Source organism: Marmota marmota, unplaced genomic scaffold, assembly GCF_001458135.2.
Source record: "Marmota marmota marmota unplaced genomic scaffold, marMar, whole genome shotgun sequence".
In the NCBI taxonomy this organism is placed as follows: Eukaryota; Metazoa; Chordata; class Mammalia; order Rodentia; family Sciuridae; genus Marmota; species Marmota marmota.
This window is the reverse complement of record NW_025999842.1, coordinates 20,584,405-20,606,831: the sequence shown is the minus strand read 5'-3', so window position 1 is coordinate 20,606,831 and position 22,427 is coordinate 20,584,405. Positions and strand designations below refer to the sequence as shown.

The 22,427-nt window shown below is 36.6% G+C and overlaps 1 protein-coding gene across 5 annotated transcripts in view; it reads left to right on the top strand.

The window, feature by feature from the left end:
- Sim1 (SIM bHLH transcription factor 1) overlaps window positions 1-22,427 on the top strand; it is an 81,868-nt gene that overhangs the window by 21,613 nt on the left and 37,828 nt on the right. For all 5 annotated transcript variants that reach the window (XR_007351640.1, XR_007351582.1, XM_015498299.2 and 2 more), the window contains exon 10: window positions 21,249-21,417. Coding sequence is in view for 3 of the 5 variants with exons in the window: in XM_015498299.2 (XP_015353785.1) it covers window positions 21,249-21,417 (169 nt within the window). In the remaining 2 variants the exon portion in view is untranslated. The remainder of the gene's footprint in view (window positions 1-21,248; window positions 21,418-22,427) is intronic.

Sequence of the window (22,427 nt, the reverse complement as noted above, 5' to 3'; positions counted from 1 at the left end):
CTACCTATATGTATATTTATTTTAATGTTTATTTTTCCCTGCTAAATAATTCTAAAGTAAGCCACAGACATCATGATACTTTCTGCTTACATAGCATTCTCCTATCTAGTCTCTGTATCATTTATGATGACATATTTATAGTACTCAAAATTACTGTGTGTAGAAGCTTGCAAAAAATACAGATGAGAGCTAGTTTACTGATAACATTAAAAACAATCTGCCACTAATATTCATCAAGTACTCATTGGTGTATGACCTCAATTAGTCTGATTGATATATGATATTCTGTGAGGGGACTTCTGTAGAAGGTAGTCCTAAATATTAATTTAATTTTAAACTAGAATTCTAATGAGAATTATAAGTAAGTACAATTTTGATATTGTACTTGGAAAGTAAGAGAGTAGATTTAGTGAGTAATTTGGTAATTGTGGAATCAGACAGATTTAATATTTTCAACCACTTTTTGTTGGTAAGGAGAGCTTTTCTGCTTATTTTATCAGTTTAGATAAAACACTGCTTTAGTGGAAAATCTCACATGATGTTTTACATTTAAAGTGATTTACAGAGCATGTAGGAGGAAAAATAGTTTTCCATGTTAAAATTTCTATTACTGTGCTACTAAAAGCAGAACAGATAGAGAAAATACTTATTAGTGTTCTATACCAGCTTGCTGTTTTCTAAAGACCTCCTTTAAATTTGTAGAACAGTTAGGGCAAATGCCAGAGAAACATCCTTCCTTCATATCAAAGGGAGAAAGGGCCCACATGATAATGGCCCCATATTTTTTATTCTTGTTTGAATACTATTACATGTTCTCACAGTTAACCATTATGAAAACCATGTGTTTTTCACAATTAGAATTTTTAAATGTTAACATATTCTGTGGTTATAAAACTTTATAAACCTCTTTAAAGAAGCAAACATAAAATATGCTCGTACTGGTTTGTTCTTTCAAATATATAAATGGTGCTGAATTCATTGGGGTGCTCAAATTCAAATTTGTTAGAATTTATTTAAAGGCCAATGATATTGTCATTAGTAGTAAATTTTAGGATATGCTTCTTAAGACTTGGCTAATAATCATATATAATTATCAAAATAGATTTTATTTTGCTGTTAGCAAAACCACTCTTTTATATTATAAGTGATGTCAGATGAAGCACATTTTGACTTACCAAGTTACAGCAAATATAAAATAATTTACTTTTATTCCTCAGATCTATGGAGAACTCATTGCATAAGTTTAATCTTTTTGGCAATTCAAAATAACATTAATTTCTAGAACTGCAAAAATATTGTACCCTAATGTATACCAACAAATTAGATTTGATTCATAATTGTGTTTAATCTTTATTATGATAATATTGAATAGAAAAGTTCTAGTTGTCCTTTTCAGATGGTCTTTTATGTACCTTAATGATTACAGAAACAGATTAGAGACACATTGGTATTAATAGTAATTTTTTAAATACCAAAACATTTTATTAAAATGAAGAGCTGGGAGATTTAATCCCTTTTGACATCCACAATACCATTACTCAATTTAATCTTATCCTTCATATAGTCTTTATTATAATTTGTTAACAAAATAATGTATATTTGGTTTTGAATTCATCTTTTATAAGCTTATAAACTTTGAATATTTTAAAAAGCAATTGCTGACTGCGTATTTCTTTCAAAGTACTATCACCTAATTTGTTTCTTGAACATTCTGTGTGATGTTTGGTTTAGAGAGATCACACTTCTTATTTTCTAGGTGAGGAAACTGAGGCTCAGAGATGATGAGTAAGTGATGAAACCAGAACATTTTTGAAATTTTTATAATCAGCATATAATTGTACTGTTGTATTTATGGCTACAATGTGTTGCTTCAGTACATGTTATGATATGATTGAATCGGGGTGATTAGCATATCCTTTACCTCATTCACGATTTCTTTGTGGTAAGACCACTTGAAATCTTGTATTTTTTGTTTTTAAATTTTTTTTAGTTGTACATGGACACAATATTTTCATTTTATTTATTTTTTATGTGGTGCTGAGGCTCGAATCCAGTGCTTCACACATGCTAGGCAAGCACTCTACCACTAAACCACAACCTCAGCCCTGAAATCCGGTGTTTTGAAATAGGTTACATTATTCTATACTACTGTGTAATAAAACGTTGAACTCATTTCTTTTACCTAATTATAACTTTAAACCCATTGACTCACCTGCCTTCAAACCTCTCATCCTCCTAAAGCCAGAATTAAAGGCTTTTGTGTCAACTGTGGCATCCTGTCCTTCTCTGTGTATGAGAGAGGTTGTGTGGTTTTGGCGAGGAAAGAGGGAGAGAGGAATGGATTTAAATGAATAAAGCCTGTAGTGTTCAGCTTATCCAGCTTCAAGATAAGCCTTGACCTGAATTCAAGATTAAAAAGCTACCTCTGTGTTGCTGCTTAGTGTATACATTTCACTAGCTAAGATGTTGCAGTGATGTCTTCTCCATTATATTCAATTAAGAATATATAATTTTCAGTTGAGTGGCGTGGTACAAGCTGATAATTTCAGTGACTCAGGAGGCGAGGCAGGAGGATTACATGTTCAAAGTCAGTCTTAGAAATTTGTTAAACTTTCAGCAACTTAGCAAGACCCTGTCTTAAAATTGTAAATAAAAAAGAATTAGAGATGTATCTCAGTGGTAAAGCTCCCTTCAGTTAAATCCCCAGAAGCCAAATACACACACACACACACACACACACACACACACACACACACGTATGTGGATTAATAAGAGAAGTCATCCTTTTTTGTCAGATTTGACATGATTTACCTGTTGTGGCAGTGGGGTATTTCCTAGATGGTGTGTGTGTGTGTGTGTGTGTGTGTGTGTGTGTGTGTTGACTCTTTTCTGCCTTTGGGGGAGAATGGGGAAGATTTGATGATAGCTGACATTCTCCTCTAGGGGTTCTATTCAAGAGCTGGAATGGAGAACTCTCCAGCATTCTCTGGGCTGCTGTGCCATCCTCTGGCCCCTTGGCGTGGCCGTTTCCTGGCTGCTTCCTTTTCCCCAGGCCATTCTGACCTCTAGTCTTTCCTTTGTTGCTGCCTTGACCTAGTGACTCACAGAACCATCCTGTTAGTTCCTAGGTGTTGGCTGCTTGGTATGTGCTCAATGACCTGCCTGCCCACTCTCTTCTGGTTTTCTTTCAGTCTAGCTGTTGGGAGGAAAGTGTTCTCTTCTTTGAGTCACATCATGGGAAGACATGGATCATTGCCTTATTTGAAGGCAGGGACTCATGCATGGCATTGTGAATAGGTGGAGAAATTCAAGGAAGGCTTTACTTGAACCCCCCAAAAGCATGTCTTTGTTTCCTACTTAGTCTACTCATTTGAGGAATGCTGTTATGTTTGGTTCAAGGTATGTGCATGTTTAATGGGGGAGGATATGTCTATCTTTATAATTTTAGTAAATTATATTTACTGCTATTGCTTTCCCGTTATCTGGTGCTTACCTCTCTGTTCTCATTGGTTTGTGATGTCTTTCCAGATGATTAGATGGTGATCAAAAATTCTTTGGGTTAAAGTGCTGGTATCTATGCATAAGTGCCATGTAAATAAAGATTGTCTGAGTTTAGACAAATTGGAATACCTGAATCCCTATCAATGGAGAGATTTAATGTTGCACCTTGCTTGAAGGAGTGACAGCCCCAACCTCAGTTCCCTGTCTCCTATCTCAGGCCATGGAGAGCGATTGTCCATGGTGATGACAGAGCTGAGAAGGATGTGTGGTGACTTTCTATTTGTAGAGGATTCATGTTTGGGGTTTATCTGAGCCTAGCCCATCTGTTTGCCATCTATGAATTTTGCTCCAAGAAGTGATATTGCAGTGAACTTGTGATTTTGTTTGTTGGAAAGACCCTGTATCATTCTAAACAACCAGGCAGGGTAGCCATGGGTCTTGGTATCAGGTGGGTCTGGATGAGAATCAAAACTGTTCCATAATAACTGTGAGATCTTCAGTAGGTCATGCTACCCCTTTAGCCCTTGTTTTTCCCTTTGTGGAAGTAGACACTTCTTCCCACCTTTCAGAGATTTACAGAGGACTGCATGAGAAAATAGAGGAGATAGCTAGAAAAGTATTTGGCTCCAAGAGCTGTTATTAACTTTTTCCAATTTTGTGATGTCAATTAAAATGCTTTGGAAAAAAAGAGTAGTTCCCTCATGAATATGAATTTTAAATCCTCACATCCACAAATGTAGGTTTTTATTTTCTCTCTTTTCTGTAGTCTCTTGACTACAGCCCTCTGAGCATTGTGCTCTGTGTGTGTGGTGACTTCTGCAGTTGGCTGGGCTCACCCTGTGTTTTGCTGTTGTCATCATGTGCTCTAAAGGGAGCTGAGATTTCTGCTTGGAGGGAGGTAAACCAGAATTTCCCAAGTGCCTTCTTTGTTCCAGGGATGTTGAAACTGCTTTATACAGGCTACTTTCCTAGGGAAAAAGAAGTTTCTAAGAAACAGCTTCCACCAAATCTCTAATTTAGTTGGAACCAGTGTTTTGTCAATCTTGTTAATGTTAGTAAGTATAATGCAAAGTGCATAAAACATGAAACACTAGCCTTTTGTATGGGGTGTGTGGTGAGGCCTTTTGTGTGTTCCTCATTGTTCTGCATTGCCAGCACATGGCTGTATCACCACTGTTTGGCAGAATGTGGCAGGTTGCAATGATTAATTGCATAGATATGTGAAGCAGAAATCTGGATAACTCAAGAGCAGTTACACTTTAGTTGGCAAAATAGAAGAGACCCATTGAAATACCTAAGAAGACAGGGAAAAGAAACAAGTCAGAAATGATATGGTATGTTTGCACTATTTGCTGAAGGCACAGGATTCAAAGGAGCTAAAAGTGAGAGTGGAGCTGTCAGGAAAAGGATGGGATTTTGAGGATTGGATTTTTTGAAATAAGCAAGTTACCTGTGAACATTGGTCACATCTTCTTTTCCCAGTAGGCACTCTTGTAACAGCGTCACTCTGAAAATCACATGCAAACAGCGATTGTCTTGCTATTCTTGTCTAACTGAGGTTTTCTTTCCTTCATTACTTTCTTTACTCTGAACTGTTTTGTTGGAACTGAGCACGTTTCATCATAACTGGAAACTGCTTTCCCCCAAACCTTTGCCTTTCTCAAATTATTACTGATATATCTTCAACATGTTGACCTGGCTTTAGTAATAAAATCTTTTTTAGCACCTATGCATAAAACACGGTTTTTAAAGATATTAGGGATACCAGTATTCTAAATTGAATATTAATCACATTGAAATGAATGAACAGTACTTCTACATGTATGATGCTTGTATTTTAAAAATTATCTTCAGAAAGAAAGTGTAAGATACATAGTAGGTCATCAAATAGCAGATTGGAGGACACGGAAGTGCAAAGTACCTATATGACTTGTTTAAGATTTGCAGGGCCAAAGGGCCTCCTTTGACATTATAATTTTGCTGCTGTTAGAATATGATGCAGTCTAACTTCTAGGTTTCTTTTTCTTTCTTTTTTTGAGGTGGTGGTGGAGATCCTGGGGATTGAACCCAGGGTCTCCTACATGCTAGGCAAGCACCCTACCATTAATCTATATCCCCACCTCTTTTTAAAAAGTGTTTTGAGACAGGGTCTCAAAACTTGAGTTCTAGGCTGGCCTTGATCTTGCAGTCCTCCTGCTTCAGCCTTCTGACTAGTGGGGATTATAGGTGTGCGTCATGATGCCCATTTATCCCCTAGGCTTCTTAGTTGGATGTTTCAAGTCCTGAAAAACATAGGGTTGCATTAGAAGATATTTTAAAAATTTGTTATGAAATAAGATATCACTGCATATTTTTATCATGTAACATAGCATATTAGATTCTGCTGATTACTCCCAGTACCACCCCTCACTAGCTCTATGCCTGTGAGTAAATTGCTTAATTTTCTTATTTTTTTTTTAATCTGCAAATTCAGGTAGAATAGAGACTACCTCACAGAGTCATCGTGAATATTAAATGAGATAATGGCACTGTGATCCCAACAAAGTCGCATTGAGTAACTGTTGATTGTTAGTGTGGTTATTTTATTGAAATTAAATCAAATAATTTTTAGTCTGCCAATAAGCACACAATAAATATGTGTTAGTATTGGGCTGAAAGAAGGAAAGCAAGAGCCTTAGGAAGAGAGGTATTTATCCAAGAATAAAAAATCAGCAGTCATTCTGATGTGTCTGAAAGGGGCTGGTAGATCCTCCTTCACTTTTTAAAAAAATATTTATTTTTTAGTTGTAGTTGGACACAATACCTTTATTTTATTCATTTATTTTTATGTGGTGCTGAGGATTGAACCCAGAGCCTTGCACATGCTAGGTGAGCGCTTTACCTTTGAGCCACAACCCCAGCCCTCTCCTTCACTTTTTTTAGGATGAGTGTGTCTTTAAGCATTCATAAAAGATTTATCGAGCACTATATATTATAGGTGCTGTGACAAGTTTGAGGACTGTTCAAATGAATGATAGTGTCTGCAGAAGAAAGAAACAAGCATAAGTACAAATGGTGTCCTACTTGATTGCCCATAGGCTTGCACATGACTGAGATGCTTTCAATGAGGGAAGTGCTGCCATCCACAGTTAGAAAGGAGAACCCAAAGTGCCTTGGCACAACACAGGTTACCCTGGGGAATGAGCTCATAGGTGTGGAACTCACAGGTATATGAGCTATTAGACTGCTGACTAGATATGGGAGTGGGTAGTGAAAGCTGTAGGAAGAGTTGGGCTCATTGGGTGGGATTTTTTTTTTTTGTGTGTGTGTGTGTAGTAAGAGAGTTCATAATTGACAGCAAAGTATCTGGCTGCAAGCTAAGGAGCCCAACTTTAACTCTCACAAGGATGTGGACCAAGGCAGTCTCTGTGATCTCATTACCTCAAGAAGGAAGAGTAGTTATAATTGAGTTGATTTTTGTTCTGTTACAGTGATGTTGGGCTGATTTTTTGTTTTGCTTTGGAAAGGAATTTTCAATATTTGGGGGACTGAATAGGATTATGACTCTCAGTGAATTTTAATCATTCTAGATTCAATATAGTCTTTGCAGATATATTACATTTAAAAAAATGTTGCTAATTGTTTTAGGTTTTGCAACATTTTTATTTATTTATTTTTCTTTGTAAGGGGTAATTCCCAGGCATTGCTGCTCTGTCTGGGAGAAGCTGGAAGATGATCATTAGCTCTAAGCTGAAGGAGGGGTGGCAAGTTGCTCTATTCATTATCTTGCTTAGGAAGCTTAAGGAGTAAGGATTCACATCTGAGGTCCTGCTACTTTGTGCAAGAGGCTCAGTCAGTGGGGTTGAGTGACTTAGCTGATATAAAACAGCTAGTGAGTGGTCCAGCAGGCATATGAACCCAGGGCCTGGACTCCAGTGCTCACCAATGTCCTCTTTGACATGCTCTCTTTACAATGGTGATATTGTGTTAGGGTGAACTATGTGAAATTGTCATTTCTGTGTATTAAAACAGTTCAATATTGGCAATTTCATATGATTTCACTTAATATTTATGAAGTAATTTTTAACTTCTTGAAGATGTATTGCAAAAGTCCATGGAGAGTTTACTCTTTTGTTTACTATGGGGTCTCCACAAAGTGATTCATTTTCTTCACTCTTTGGGTGTACTTGGTACCTACTCAACTGCATGCAATAATATCCTCACCCCTAGGCCCAATTCCATTTCCTCTTTACCAATTTAATATCAACAGTAATGATGTTTTCACAAAATAGCAATCAATAAGTGTGTCCCATAGAACATTATTTTATTTAGAACATCTAATATTTTACTAGGATTCAAATAGGAGCTACTGTCTTTACCAGAAGGATATTTTCCCTTTGATTGATTGCTAAATGAATAGAGCCTGTGAAAGGATCTTTTTTTCCCAGGGATTTCTTGTTCAAACAGAATTTGCTGTATCCACATCAGTAAAGCCGTGCTAATACGGGCTGCTGGCCAGATCTTGGAAATAGCCTCATTATATTGAACTGGATGTCATAATGGTACCCATTAAGGTGGGATTCTCTTGTGTTTGTACTTTTAAACCCAAGTCCCTTGCCACTTTTTGCATCTCGCTGAGAATAGCAACATTTTCCGGTAATGCAACCTTTGTGCTGTTTTTCATCTGTCTCTTCCTACTGTAACCATCACAAAAGTAGAATCCTGAGTTCTGAGCATTTTGGGGGTCTGTGCCTTTTTGCTGCTCTCCAGTCATTCATTCTATTCTCAGAGGTTGTGATAACTATAGTAAGTTCTGGTGACTGGAGGTAAGAACCCATGAGATTCACTTCTTTCAACACTTGCATTAATTGATATTGCTGTCCAAATAGGAAAGAGCTGCTTTTTTTTTTTCAGATCTAACAAAATTCAACACAAAGTTTTTCATTTTATTTTTTCAAGTCATTAAGAGACTACTAGGTTGGAACTCACAATATTTATACTTACTCTCAATGCTACCATCCTGGCAAGGTGAAGCATTTGTTGTGCTGTTATTGGGTAGTGGATCCCTTCAGTGTTACAGCTCAGGAATGCTAGAGGAATGCAGCCCACAAAGGGGAGGGCAGGGTGGGTGTCAACTTCATTCCTCCAGTTAGAACAATTAAAGATAATAGCAAAGTGCAGGGTAGCACTTTTTTTGTGAAGGCTATTTAAACACCAAGGGGAACTATTCAGAGACATTACATATTTTACAATATAATTTCTGTCTTCTCTGTCCACTCAATAGGACTTACTTTATAAACAAATTTTTATCATTAGAATCAGCTTAATTTCTGCTGCTATAATTAAAGAGATGGTAAGAAATGTTTTAGAGTGGAGTCCTCTCTATGGCAATTGGGGGAAGATTTGTGCATTCATTCAGCAATTATTTCCCCAGTGCCTTCTGTGTGCTGGACTTTGTGATAGGGCTACAGTGTGACCAAGGGAGACACAAGTCCCTGGCCTCATGGAGCATCCACTTTAGTGGGAAGAAATGGTACTTACAAACAAATAAACTGTCATAAAATATCAGGAAGTGATAGAAAAATAAATTAAGTAGGTCAAAGAGATGGGAGTGGTCTGGGAAGGCTTCCTTAGAAACTCTTGAATGAAAGATGGGAGCCAGCCATGGTCACACCCACAGGGAGAACATCCCAAAAACACATGTAAAGGTCCCGAGGTGGATGCCATCTGGGCATGTTGAAGAATGGAGAAGGTCACTGTGGCTGCCACAGAGTAAGGGAGGAGGAGAGTGGAAGGAGGTGATGCACCAAGAATGGGCAGGGTCAGATCATGTTGGGTCTGGAAGGCTTTGGGAAGCCAATGGACACTTTGAACAAAGGCATGGCATAATCTAATGTATGATATGAAAGATCCTCTGGCCAGTGTGGATCATAGGCTTTGTGGAGGGTAGACAGTGGAGGCAGGGAGAACAGTTAGGTAATTATTATAATTAACTAGGTGAGAGAAGATGATGGTTTGCAATGGAGGTAGGGGAAGGGTCAGATTCAGGGTAAGGATTGGATATGGGTGGTCAGTAAAAGAGAGCAGTCAAGAATAGTACCCAGATTTTAGCCTGAGGGACCTGTATGAATGGTGGGAAAAAGCAGTTTTGCAGGCAGTGGCTGCAATCAAGGTTGTGTGGTTGTATCTACCTCAAGATGCTTGTCATCCATCAGCTGGGAAATGTCACATAGTCAGCAGCACTTGGATGTCTGTAGAGTGGGAAGGTCTGGGATAGAGAGTGGGAAGGTCTGGGATAGTGATTGGGAGTCATCAGTGTATGGAATTTAAAGCTAATGGAGTAAATAGAGTAAGAGAAGAGAAACAGCCTGAAGACCATGTCTTGCAGCTTTTGAAGACCATGTCTTGCAGCTTTCAATGTTCAGGATCTGCAGGAATAGGAGGTTAAGAGGGAGCAAACATTCCAGGCAGTTGCAGGTTCTAGTGGTCTCTGCAGTCAGGTTAAGTTCTGAAGAAAGTGTGAAGGTTGGATTTTGTCTTTGGAATGTTCCCTCCCTTTTCAGTGTTTTCTTTTTTTTAACCTTCTCTGTGATCCCTTTCACCTGAGACTATTGCAGTCCCCTTCACCTGAGACCATTGGTTTTTCTTATTCCAGATATCAACTGTTCTAATTCTCAAAGTATGGTGTCCTGACTGGCAGCCTCAGCACTACTGGGGACCTATTTATTTATTTATTTATATTTTATTTTTTTTTTTAGTTTTTGGCGGACACATCTTTGTTTGTATGTGGTGCTGAGGATCGAACCCGGGTCCCGCCTGTGCTAGGCAAGCGCTCTACCACTGAGCCACAATCCCAGCCCCTTGGGGGGCCTTTTTAAAAATGCCAGTTGTTGGGCTCCACCCTAAACCTGCCAATGAGATGCTCTGAGGGGTGGAGGCAACGAGTTGTCTTTTTTTTTTTCAGTTGTCAATGGACCTTTTTATTTTTTTATTTTTACGTGGTGCTGAGAATTGAACCCAGTGACTCACATATGCCAGGCAAGTGTTCTACCACCGAGCCACAACCCCAACCCCAGCGAGTTGTCTTTTAACAAACTTATGATGCATGCTGAAGTTTGGGAATCACAGCTTTAAGAGAAGCAGACAAACTGAATCAAGAAAAAAATAATAGATGAACACATACTATTATTTCTTTCTGGACCAACTTTCTGAAGCCAATGAAATGAATATATTTTTAAGTCTCAGCCAGTAGACCACTATTGAAACATCTTCCTGGTGGCCAGGGAAGCCTCTCAAGGCCTACAAATAACAATAGGAAGATATATATCCTGTTTTTTATATGGGTTCTACTGATAACTCTTCTAAATAGTATTATAAAAGCTCTCTGATCCCAACTACAGACACAATGAAAATTTTGGCATTTTAGTGGGCAATCCAAAATCTCTAGCAACCATACAGAACTTATTTTGTTTAATCACAACTTATCTACCACGCAGTTTTAAATAATGCCTGAGGCTAATAATAATAATAATAATAATAATAATAATAATAGAACATTTGTTGAATTGTGAATTTTATTCATGAAATATATCTCAAATTTATTTTAGCCTTTTAAATAATAGAGTTTAATGTATATTTAGTCAGGCATTACAGTAGTAAGGGCTTAAGAAGATTAGAAATAAATGAATCCAATTAAAGAACATGTCTATGAGATTTGATATGTCATAGGTATGAATGAACTGTTTGCACAGCAACTGTAAAGAAACCATTAATGAATAACTATCTAGAAGAGGTTTAATCAAGAATAAATGTAATAGGACATATTTAAAAATATTTAAACTAAACAAATGAAGATTTATGCATTCGAAAACATTGCATTATGCCATTATTTTTGCTGTGTCTTTTCCTGTGGAGTTCAAAGTCTGAGATTCTACTCTGCTGTGATTCACAGAAATTCCAGTGCTGTGGTATTATGCAGAGCAAGGCAGAGCTTCTAATCATGTCCTGGGATTTCCCTACCTGAGGCCTTGTGGGGGAATTCAGGGACACTGTGCCCTTGAGTATGGGGTCCAAATTTCTCAGCTTAAGATGATTTCATGTTGATTACAGTTTTGTTTTTTTTTTCTGTTCCTGAGTTTGTGTGGAGTTCCTGGCAGAGTGGAAGATATTTTTAGAGTTTAGAAATTAGCTTTGCTCAGGATCAGAATAACTAGGTGAGAAAGCTGTTCCTGTGAGGTTGAGTCTCAAACAAATATAATGTGTTAGGTGATGAGATCCCCATTGCTTTTCTTTCCTAGGGACTAGAAGAGTTCTAAATGGAACTTGAAAACATCAGGTTAATAAGTGAGAGTGAAGTGCATGTGGGGTGTGGGGAATGCATACAGAGGGTGGGGTAGGTTGGAAGGAGTGGAAGAAAATAGAGAAGAGGGGGCAGAATAAGGTGTGCATTTTGTTTATTTTTTGTTTGAGAATTTTTAAAAAGACAAACCTGATTGACATTAGTATTACTTTTTCTTTTGATTGATATTATTAAGACATTTTGTGCTTACTTTATTTTGATCTGACTATTAAAAATCCAAATCCTCCTTACCTCTCCCAAATATAAGAAATAGAAAAACTGTAAGAGCAACTTAGATCTGAAAGATTTGCAATATGTTGAAGACTTTAGTAGCTAAAGAGTGGTTTTCTGATCATAAAAATTAAGTTCCTTAAAGCAAAAGCTATGCCCACCCCCCCAAATTGGGACTTCATTTGAACAATGATAAATATGCCGTTTTAATTCACACAAATCTAAGTTGTTTTAGGAAACCACATAAAAGAGTCTTTTCCCCCTCAGTTGTAGTAATAATTTAAGTTCTATTCTCCAAAGAAGGAGACATAAAAATCATATAGTTCATATGAAAGTCTTCAGAGACAGATAATTTTGTAAAGTTTTAAAGATGAAAAATAAATCAGAAAGTAGGGGAAACATACAGGCACTGAGAGAGCATTTGAACATTTGGATATTTAAGTTGTAATTATTATGCCTCAGAAGGTAGCCTGTGGGAAAGAAGATTTTGTAGTGTTTTCTCTTTTGTATTTAGTATGTGCAAAGATAAAACCCTAGAAATAAAAAAAAAGTTTTGGGGAACCATTTCAATATGAAGTGGGGATGCCTGAAATTTGCCTCAATTAGTGTTTTTCTAAAGAAATATTCTTTCTGATTATACATACATGCCTATTATAAAAAAATTAAGATAATAGAGACACATACAAAGATGAAACATATCTATTTGACAGATATCTGCACATAACATTTTAGTTCATTGCCTGTCACTGTCTATATGTAATACATGCTAATTTAAAGAGAAAAAAATGTCACTTCATTATGTTTTTTTTTTGTATCACTGTAATTGAAATATTTAATGACTGTATAACATTTTCTCACATGGATACATTGTAATTTAGTAATTCCGTTATTTTTAGTTCTTATTTCATTATTTCCAATTAAAAATAGAAATTATCTGATAAGCACTGTCATATATATTTTTGATGCTTATCTTTGATTATTTTCTAGACATGTCTTAATCTTTCTAGAATTGAAATTGATATTCCTAGATTTAAAGTATGCATGTTTTAAGCTGCTTGATAAACACTACTTTCTTACCAGTAGCATATACAAATGCTCATTTATTTCTACTTATTTCATTGGGATTTATTGTCACTCAGAAAACTTTGCCAATTTGAAAAGGAAAATTTCCTCTGTTAGCTGCTTTAATTCCTATAGGTTATCATACATGAGGCTAAAGCTTTTAAAAACATTTCTCAGCAATTTGTTCATTGTTCACATTCTTTTTAAATTTTTGTATGTGGAGATATTATATTCATTATTGATTTCTAGGAGTTATTTCTCTGGGGGTTAAAGCACTGTTTCTAGTGGCATCGCAGTGCATGCCTGTAATCCCAGCCGCTTGGGGGCTGAGGTGGGAGGATCTCAAGTTCAAAGCTAGCCTCAGCAACTTAGCAAGGCCCTAAGCAATTTATCAAGACTCTGTCCCAAAATTAAAAAAAAAAAATTACAAGGGCTGGGGAAGTGGTTCAGTGGTAGAGTGCTCCTGGGTTAAATCCCCAGTACCAAACAAACAAGCAAACAAACAAACAACACTATTCCTTCTAATTCCTTCAGTATAATTGCAATAGTTCCAAATGGTTCAGGATGAAATTAATTTAGTATTTTATTATGCCCAAGTATCACATATGCAGTGCCTGAATTGCAATTTGCCAAAATAAGTGCATTTAATCAATGTGCATAACACTAAAATAGTAAGATAGGATTGGCTTCTTTGATTTAGGTTCCTACAGAATTTCAGGATGATTATGAATTATAATCTGAGAATTTGAAAAAAACTCACATGAACTTGCTTACCTAGTAGACATCTCTCATTTGTATGGAAAGGTTTGACAGTTTTTTGAGTTTTGGATTTGAGACGAGTGTAAGTTTATTGAAATTAGAATCATTTTGTTAATCACTTGCAAAGTGAGCATCTGTTCCATATGCGATATTGTGTTGGACAGTAAATAAAGGATGTTATACAAGAAGGAATTCAAGAGGTGGTTGTCAAGGTACAACTTTGGCCACACTGTAAGATGGAATGTTGAACCAAATGAGCAGTAGAGTGGTGGAGGAACTCAGAAGAAGGAGCAGGGAGAAATCACTGGAAGGGTAGGGACACAAATTCAGGGGCAGTGTGGTGGCAGATCTGGATATAGCTGCATCCCAGCTTGTTTCATGAACTAGTAGGAAGGAATAACTTGATTCCCCTTATGAGCACAGAGAGCTTGGCCATGTCTTGTCAACATATTACTGATTTGCCCTTTAATTTTTGGTTGTTATTGTTTGTCTATTAATTACAGTCATGTCTTTCCTTCTCAAAATCACAGCGTGGTACTAAACCTTGTGTCTAAGGCATTCCTTACCTTTTGGTGCCATCCACTGCAGAGTGTGTTGGAGGAAACTTCAAAATGGAGAAAGGCATAGGCACTATTTATGTAAAACCAAAGATTTTGGGGGACCAACCTCAAATCCACTTATTGAGTATGAGACTATTACATTTCCAAGGGTGCCTTAGACTAATTTCCCAGCAGATTGTCTTAGTCTGTGAGCTTCTCACAGTATGCATCCCTCCTTATCATCTCTCTCTGCTGAGCTCCATAGGAACCTAAAAATGAAACATAAAGTAGGTCTCTCTGCTGGTGAGGTTTGTCCAGTGGCTAGGCAGTAGCTCTGCCAGAATATAAAGAAGGTCATGCACTTCATGTAACGGTGACTCTAGAATCCGATTAAAAAGTTTAGTGTAAGGCACAGTCATCCCCACTTAATCCGATCACGGTTTAATGCAATCCTCTGCTTATTTCAATCAGTGTCTTTGGAGCCAAATCAGTTGTATGGCTTAGTTTCCATGTTTTGCTTGGGTAATTTGATCACCTTCAGCTTCTTTTAAAAAAATAGCTCAATTGAAAAATCTGGCAACATTTTTTAAAGAATTGCCACATAATGTAATATCAACAAAGAAACTCCAGAATGACGTGCAGATCGAAAATTGACATGACAGGCAAAAATTTAGTTGTCTTGAATGAAAGGGGAATGGAGTGTGTTGTTGAATAGGAAAATTTTTGCAAAGAAACTTAAAGTAATACAAACTGATAAAAATACTGTTGGTTGTTTCTCCGTACATGCATTCCAACTCACTTGATGATTATAAATTAGATAGTGTGAATGTTGGCATCACAGAAGCCCATCTCCCAGTTGAAATGATAGAAATGATACTGATGAATTTTTTCTGAAGCTGATAGTACCTTCTGGTGATGGAAACATTCTTTATTAGTTTTGTAAGGGTATCACACTGAGCTTTTCCTATGACAAGTTGGCATTGACCCTATGAGTGGTGTGGCATATTGTTTAAAGGAAGGCTGAGGAAGGCCGGTGATGCAAAAATGGCCCCATTTTTTTCTATTGAAATTTGAGTTATTCCAAATATGTACATGACTATTATAAAGTTTAAAGTAGACTCAGATGGTTAATTCTGCAAATTGAATGATTTCTGACTGTCCACAATGGAATAAGAGGATTACTTTGGTCTGTGCAAATATGGGCGAGATTGACATGCTGCAAGGGCTAGTGTTTGCAAATTACCCATTTCACATTGCTTTCAAAGCTGAGGTACCTGAGGGTGTCTGTAGCTCTTGCACAAACCATTAAAAGGAGAGAAAACCAAGTGTAAATGGTTTCAACAGCCTTTCGAAGAATATGCCCAATGGCATAAGCCATGTTCCCCTTTCAATAGGCCAGTTGTGTCAGGAGAAAAGCACGAGCTGCCCTTGCAGAGTTACTGAAGGAGTTCCAAAATGGGTTCGTGTGGCTATTTTCGAAAAAGCTTCAGAGTTAGAACAGTGCTGTGCTTACTTAAATCAACTAAGTCAAGATCCTCACTGTATGCATTTTAGAGTCCCAGTTCTGTGCAGCAGAGTATTTTATTTTGTCCCACTTCGTGGGGGAAACATTAAATAAATGGTGTCACTAAACATACATCTAACTCAGAGGACACATGTGATACCAGAATGTGCTTCACCAAAAGCAAGGGAGAGAAGCAGGGCCAGACTCCTCTTTGTGTCTGAGTTTGGAGGAGGGAAGTGGAGCTTGTAATGTGATTCCCATCAGAATCTAGCCCTTTAAGCTATACAAATGAAATGCTCAATTTAATAGAATTCTAAAAGTAAAACAAATGCTTTGTTCTTAGCGAATCTGCCATTCAGAGCTGCTCTTGGCAGCACATCAACCATACTTGAAATGTCTTTAAGTGGGTATTTTTTATTGTGCTTTTCATCCTAACACATCTTTTGAGTCATCGGAGTTCTGAACAGAGAAACAGGAAGACCGAATTCCTCTCAGAGTGCATGGGCTGCTCTAAGGTCCACATTTGCAGACTTAGCAATAAAGAACTTATCTTAATAAGAACTTTGACCAGAATGCAATGGAGTTTAGAGGCTAACAATTATCAGAGCAAATTAAAATGAGTTTGGGATTAAAAAAAAAAAAAGAGAGAGAAACAGCATAAAAAGGTGTTTATAATGAAATGTATTTTACTTGCTACTAAAATGAAACTATTTTCCAGGGGAAATCAGGAATTGTGCTAAAAAGTGACACAAAAGTTTGGAAGTTAAGAAATAGTGCTCTTTATTGAGCATTTACTATGTTCTAGGTATTGTGCTGTTTTTTTTTTTTATAAAATTTGTCACATAAACCTCACTATATCCCTAAAAGTTAAAAAAAAAAAAGCAGCAATTTGAAGCCTGTGTAGGTTGTTAAACAATAAAAGGCAGAAATTGGTTTAAACCTTGATCTATCTGACTCATATGCTAAGTATTGGTGAAATTTTAATATTTTTGATATATACATTAATGTTTTCAAATTACTTTATCAAGAGCATTTGTATAACCCTTTTTATATTTGACAGAGTTTTCAAATGTATATGTAGAATTTTAAATTGTTCATTGGGTTAAAAACATTTTTTTAGGCTGATATAATATGTAGTATCTCTGTTATTGGAAGCTATGCAAAAATTTTTAGAAAGACTTTGGAGTTTTTTTTTTCCATTAGCACATACTAATTGCACACATTTATGGGTACAGTGTGATATTTCAACACATGTATACAATGTGCAATAATCAAATCATAGTAATCACAATTTCCATCTCCTTATCATTCCCTTGTGTTTAGAGCCTTTGAGTTCCTCTTTTCCAGCGCTTCATAATAGGCTGTTGTAAACTGTAGTCACCCTACTGTGCTGTAGAACCCTTGAACTTGTTTCTCCTACTGCATGTATTTTGGTACCTGTCATCCAACCTCCTTCTATCCTCCTCAACACTCTGTTGATAGTTTCCTTTGATGTGCAGAAGCTTCTTAGCTTTATGTAATCCTGTTCATCTACTTTTGCTTTTGCTCCCTGTGCTTTTGGGGTTATCCAGAAAAACCATTGCCTAGGCTGATGTGTCTTGATGTGCTTCTCCTGTTCTCTTAAAATCATTTCATAGTTTTAGGCCTTCCAATCACTTTGAGTTGATTTTTGTATATGGTGAGAGGTAGGGGCTGAGTTTAGTTTTCAGCATATGAGTATCCAGTTTTCCCTGCCTCATTCACTGAAGAGACAGTCCTTTCTCCAATGCATGTGCTCAGCACTTTGTTGTTTGTCATCTTTGAAGCACTGAGGATTGAGCCCAAGACCTCAAGCATGCTAGGCAACACTTTACCACTGGGGCACATCCCAGCCCTTTTAATTTCATTTTGAAACAGGGTCTTGTTGAATTGCCCAGGCTCTCCTTGAACTTGTGATTCTCTTGCCTCAGTCTCTGGAATAGCACAGGTGTGGCGCACTGTGCCCAACATTTTTTTTTTTTTTTTTTTTAGCATTTTTGTTGGGGAAAAAAAAAACTATAGTTAGTTGTAGATTTGTGGATTTACTTCTAGGCTCTTTATTCTGTTCCACTGGTCTCTGGGTCGGTTTTTATGACAATACCATGCTGTCTTAATTTCTATGGCCTTGTAGTATGTTTTGACATCAGGTATTTTGATGCTTCCAGCTTTGCTTGTTTTGATCAAGATTGATTTGGTTGTTTGGGTTTTTTTTGTGGATGTATATGAATTTTAGGATTGTGTTTTCTATTTTTGTGAAGAATGCCATTGGTATTTTGATAGAGATTGCTTTGAATCTATAAATCATTTTGGGTAGTACAAACATTTAAACAATATTAATTCTTTTAATCCATGAGTATGGGAGGTCTTTTCAATTTTTTGCATCTTCTTCAATTTTTTTCATCATTGTTTTGTAATATTTATTGTAGAGACCATTCACTTCCTTGGTTAAATTCATTCCTATGTATTTTAATTTTTTGTAGCTATTGTGAATGGGATTGCTTTTTTATTTCTTCCTCAACAAGTTCATCATTTGTGTATAAAAGTGCTACTAATTTTTGCATGTTGATTTTGTATCCTGCAACTTTACTGAATTCACTTATTGGTTCTATTTTGTATGCTACATTTTCCTGAATTCACTTATCCCTTCTCTCAGTCTTTTGGTGGAGTCTTCAGGTCTTTTACATGCACAATCATGTGGTCTGGAAGCAGGGATAATTTGACTTTCTCCTAAATGAGTCTGCAGATAAGGATGCCAAATGAATTAGGTACCAAGCTATTGCAATTTGCTGATATATGTCACTGCACTTTAGTTTGTGGCAATGACATTATTGGAATCATTTGGTTGGTTTCTGTTCTTATTCCTTAAGGGATAACTTGCCTGAATTAATTTTTATCACTTTAAAATTGATAAGTAAATCTTGCTTATATTTATGGTGTATGGCATGATGCTTTGAAATATGTATCGTGCAATGGCTGAATCAAGCTACTTAGCATATGCATTACCTCATACCCTTATAATTTTTTTTGGATGGTAAGAACACTTAAAATTACTCTCTTAGTAATTTTAGAGAACAGAATTATACTTTTACTTTTGTCTAATACTGCTATTGAAGAACTGAAAGGGAAAAAGAAGATAAATGACTATTTGCTGATTCATGAAATGTGCCAGTCATTTTTGTACATATCATTTCAGTAATTTATTGTTTTATATACTCATCTTAATCCACAGTATTAGAAATATATATATAAAAGTTTTGAAAAGGTAAACTAATTGTAGAATTAGAGGAAAGAAAAAGTAAGATTAGAAAAACAAAGAAATTTGTTGCACAGAATGCCTGCCATGAGGACTCTCTAGAGGTGACTACAAAGTAGACTTGGGGCTTTGGGCCTTTGACTTCTAGTGCAAAGGGGGAAACATGATGAATTAGATAATTCACAGTGTTTGTGAGATACAAAGAAATCAACTACCCAGAAGCAGACCAGCTAGTTCTGGAACCTGAAAGAAAATTCTCCCAGGAGAATTTTAGTAAAGAGGACTCTTTGAAACATTTTATCTTAGGGGCCAGTGTGAAGGGTTGATATAATTTTTTTAAATTATTTATTTATTTTAATTAGGTATATATGACAGCAGAATGCATTTTGATTCATTGTTCCCCTCTCACTCCTCTGCCCTATCTAGGGTTCGTCTTTTCCTTGCTCCCTCTCCCTACCCGACTATGAATCAGCCTCCTTATATCAGAGAAAACATTTGGAATTTGGTTTTTGGGGATTGGCTAACTTCACTTAGCATTATCTTCTCCAACTCCATCCATTTACCTCCAAATGTCATGATTTCTTTCTCTTTTAATGCTGTGTAATATTCCATTGTGTATATATACCACAGTTTCTTTATCCATTCATCTATTGAAGGGCATCTAGGTTGCTTCCACAGTTTAGCTATTGTGAATTGAGCTGCTATGAACATTTGATGTGGCTGCTTTACTATACTATGCTGATTTTAAGTCCTTTGGGTATAGACCGAGAAGTGGGATAGCTGGGTCAAATGGTGGTTCCATTCCAAGTTTTCCAGGGAATTTCCATACTGCTTTCCAGAGTGTTTTCACCAATTTGCAGTTCCACCAACAATGTATGAGTGTGCCTTTTCCCGCACATCCTCTCCAACATTTACTGTTGTCTGTATTCTTGATAGCTGCCATTTGACTGGCATGAGTTGAAATCTTATAGTAGTTTTGATTTGCATTTCTCTAATTACTAGAAATGTTGAACATTTTTTCGTATATTTGTTGATTGAGTGTATATCTTCTTCCGAGAAGTGTCTATTCAGCTCCTTAGCCCATTTATTAAATGTTTGTTTTTTTTGATGTTAATTTTTTTTGAGTTCTTTATGTATCCTGGAGATTAATGCTCTATCGGACATGTGTGTGGCAAGGATATACTCTTTAGAAAACTTGAGGTTTCAGATGAGATCCACTGTGGACAGGGACAAGGCTGCCATCTTTGGCCCCTATATACCAAACACTATCTTTGTAATGAACCTCTTAACAAAATTTCATCCCTTCAAATCACAGTTGCAGATATGCATGGTTATTTGTTTACTCTTTCTTCTACCAAAAAAAGTTATTATCTATGTGAATGGCAGGGATTATAGATATCTTATTTATTTTCACATCTCCACATAGCACAAAGTCTGGAATATATTAGAAGCTCAATAAATATTTATTGAATGAAGGAAGAAATGGAAAGAACTGATGGTAAAATGTACCCTGAGGAAATTGAATTAGCCTGTTGAAAGGAATCTTTAACTACTTATAAGCCTGGTTACACTAGTTAGCCAGCCATAAGAATGTTTGTGATGTTTAACAAAATGATAGATCTTGGAACAGCTGATGGAAGACAATCTTGCCAACAACCAGGTAGCAGCGTCAGTTGGCTGGTTATCTGCTGAGTCCACCCTACTTAGGAAATCTTCAGAGCATTCTTTTATGATTCATACCTCACCAAGAAGGCACAAAAGATCAGAGAATTGAATTATGGCTTTATTTTCTACTTAACTAATAAAAATAATGAAAAAAAAATTTAATTAAAACTTTTTCATGAGCATATATAATTTGGCTGTGGTATCTGTGGCAGTCTCATTCACACACATTTGTTAAATATTAGGCCTTCTAGAATTCTCCAGGTGTTTGTGGAAAACAAACAAAAGCTAACTTTTGCTTGCTTCTTTTTCACATATGCATCTTTGTCATTCCTGATTAGAGTATTCATGAATCCTTTTCCTGTGGTGACTGATTAAGGGCTTTGTCCTCCCACTCTGCAGAGACACTGAGTACAAAGGGCTGCAACTCTCCCTAGATCAGATCTCAGCCTCCAAGCCAGCCTTCTCCTATGCCAGCAGCTCCACCCCCACCATGAATGACAACAGAAAGGGGGCCAAGTCAAGGCTTTCCAGCTCAAAGTCAAAATCCAGGACTTCCCCATATCCTCAGGTAAGTGCATTGCTGTTTTCCAACTTTATTTTCTTGTAATCTGGTTTGATCTTGAAGTTGATGTATTAAAACTGTTTGGAATTAATCATCTGGTTTTGATAAATTTAAAATGTCTATAAATCTAGAACGTTTTCTAAAACTATCTTATACTTCCTCTTCTTCCTTTAAAATAATGATGCTAATAAAAATTTGAAATGATTTTATGGTTTGCTGCATTTATATGGAGGTCATGAGAGTCTAGTGATCAGAACCATAAGTTCACTGTTATTTCAAGAGTATGGATTCTAAAATTTCTCTCACAATGCTTAATCAGAAAGATGTAGCCAGCCTAACAAAATATGGAAAATCAGAATTGATATATGAAAATTGACACTTAGGACAGGAACTGAAAAAGAAGAAAATTAAGAGGTGGAGGCAAAGGATGAAGGATGCATTTTACCTTGAACAGATTGGTTGTTAGGACAAATGAAACAGAAAGGACTTTCCAGATGCCACTAATGGCAGGAAAAGCAATTCCCTTCTCATCTTTGTAAGGTGGTGAGATGATGAGATCTAAAGGAGTTCTTCTAGAAACACTGCAAGGTACAAATAAGAGTACTGGTTCTTGGAAGGAAAAATATTTTTCTGATCAGTTGCTGAGATATAGAAATTAGCTTGTGCCAAGGTTTATGTACAGCTTTCCTGGTCTGAAGGGAGTAGGACAGGACTGGGGATTCCCTCGCTCCCAATGTCCCGTGGCCACCCATCTCCATCCTTTTTTAAGAGTGCCAAGTGCAACCTCTGGAAGTTTCCTGTTTTTTCTGGGCTATTATAGAACCAAAGTGGTTTCCGAGTCCTTTTGATATTAAGGTGGTTTTCATCATTTATGCTTTTAATTTTTAAAGCAAAAATGGCAATCTAGTAGATAATAAACGATGGTTTCCTTGTTTGTCAGAACCATGTCAGAACCAGATAGTATACATCTACAGGTGTATACTATTTGAGGAAATGTCATCATTGACCCAATGGTC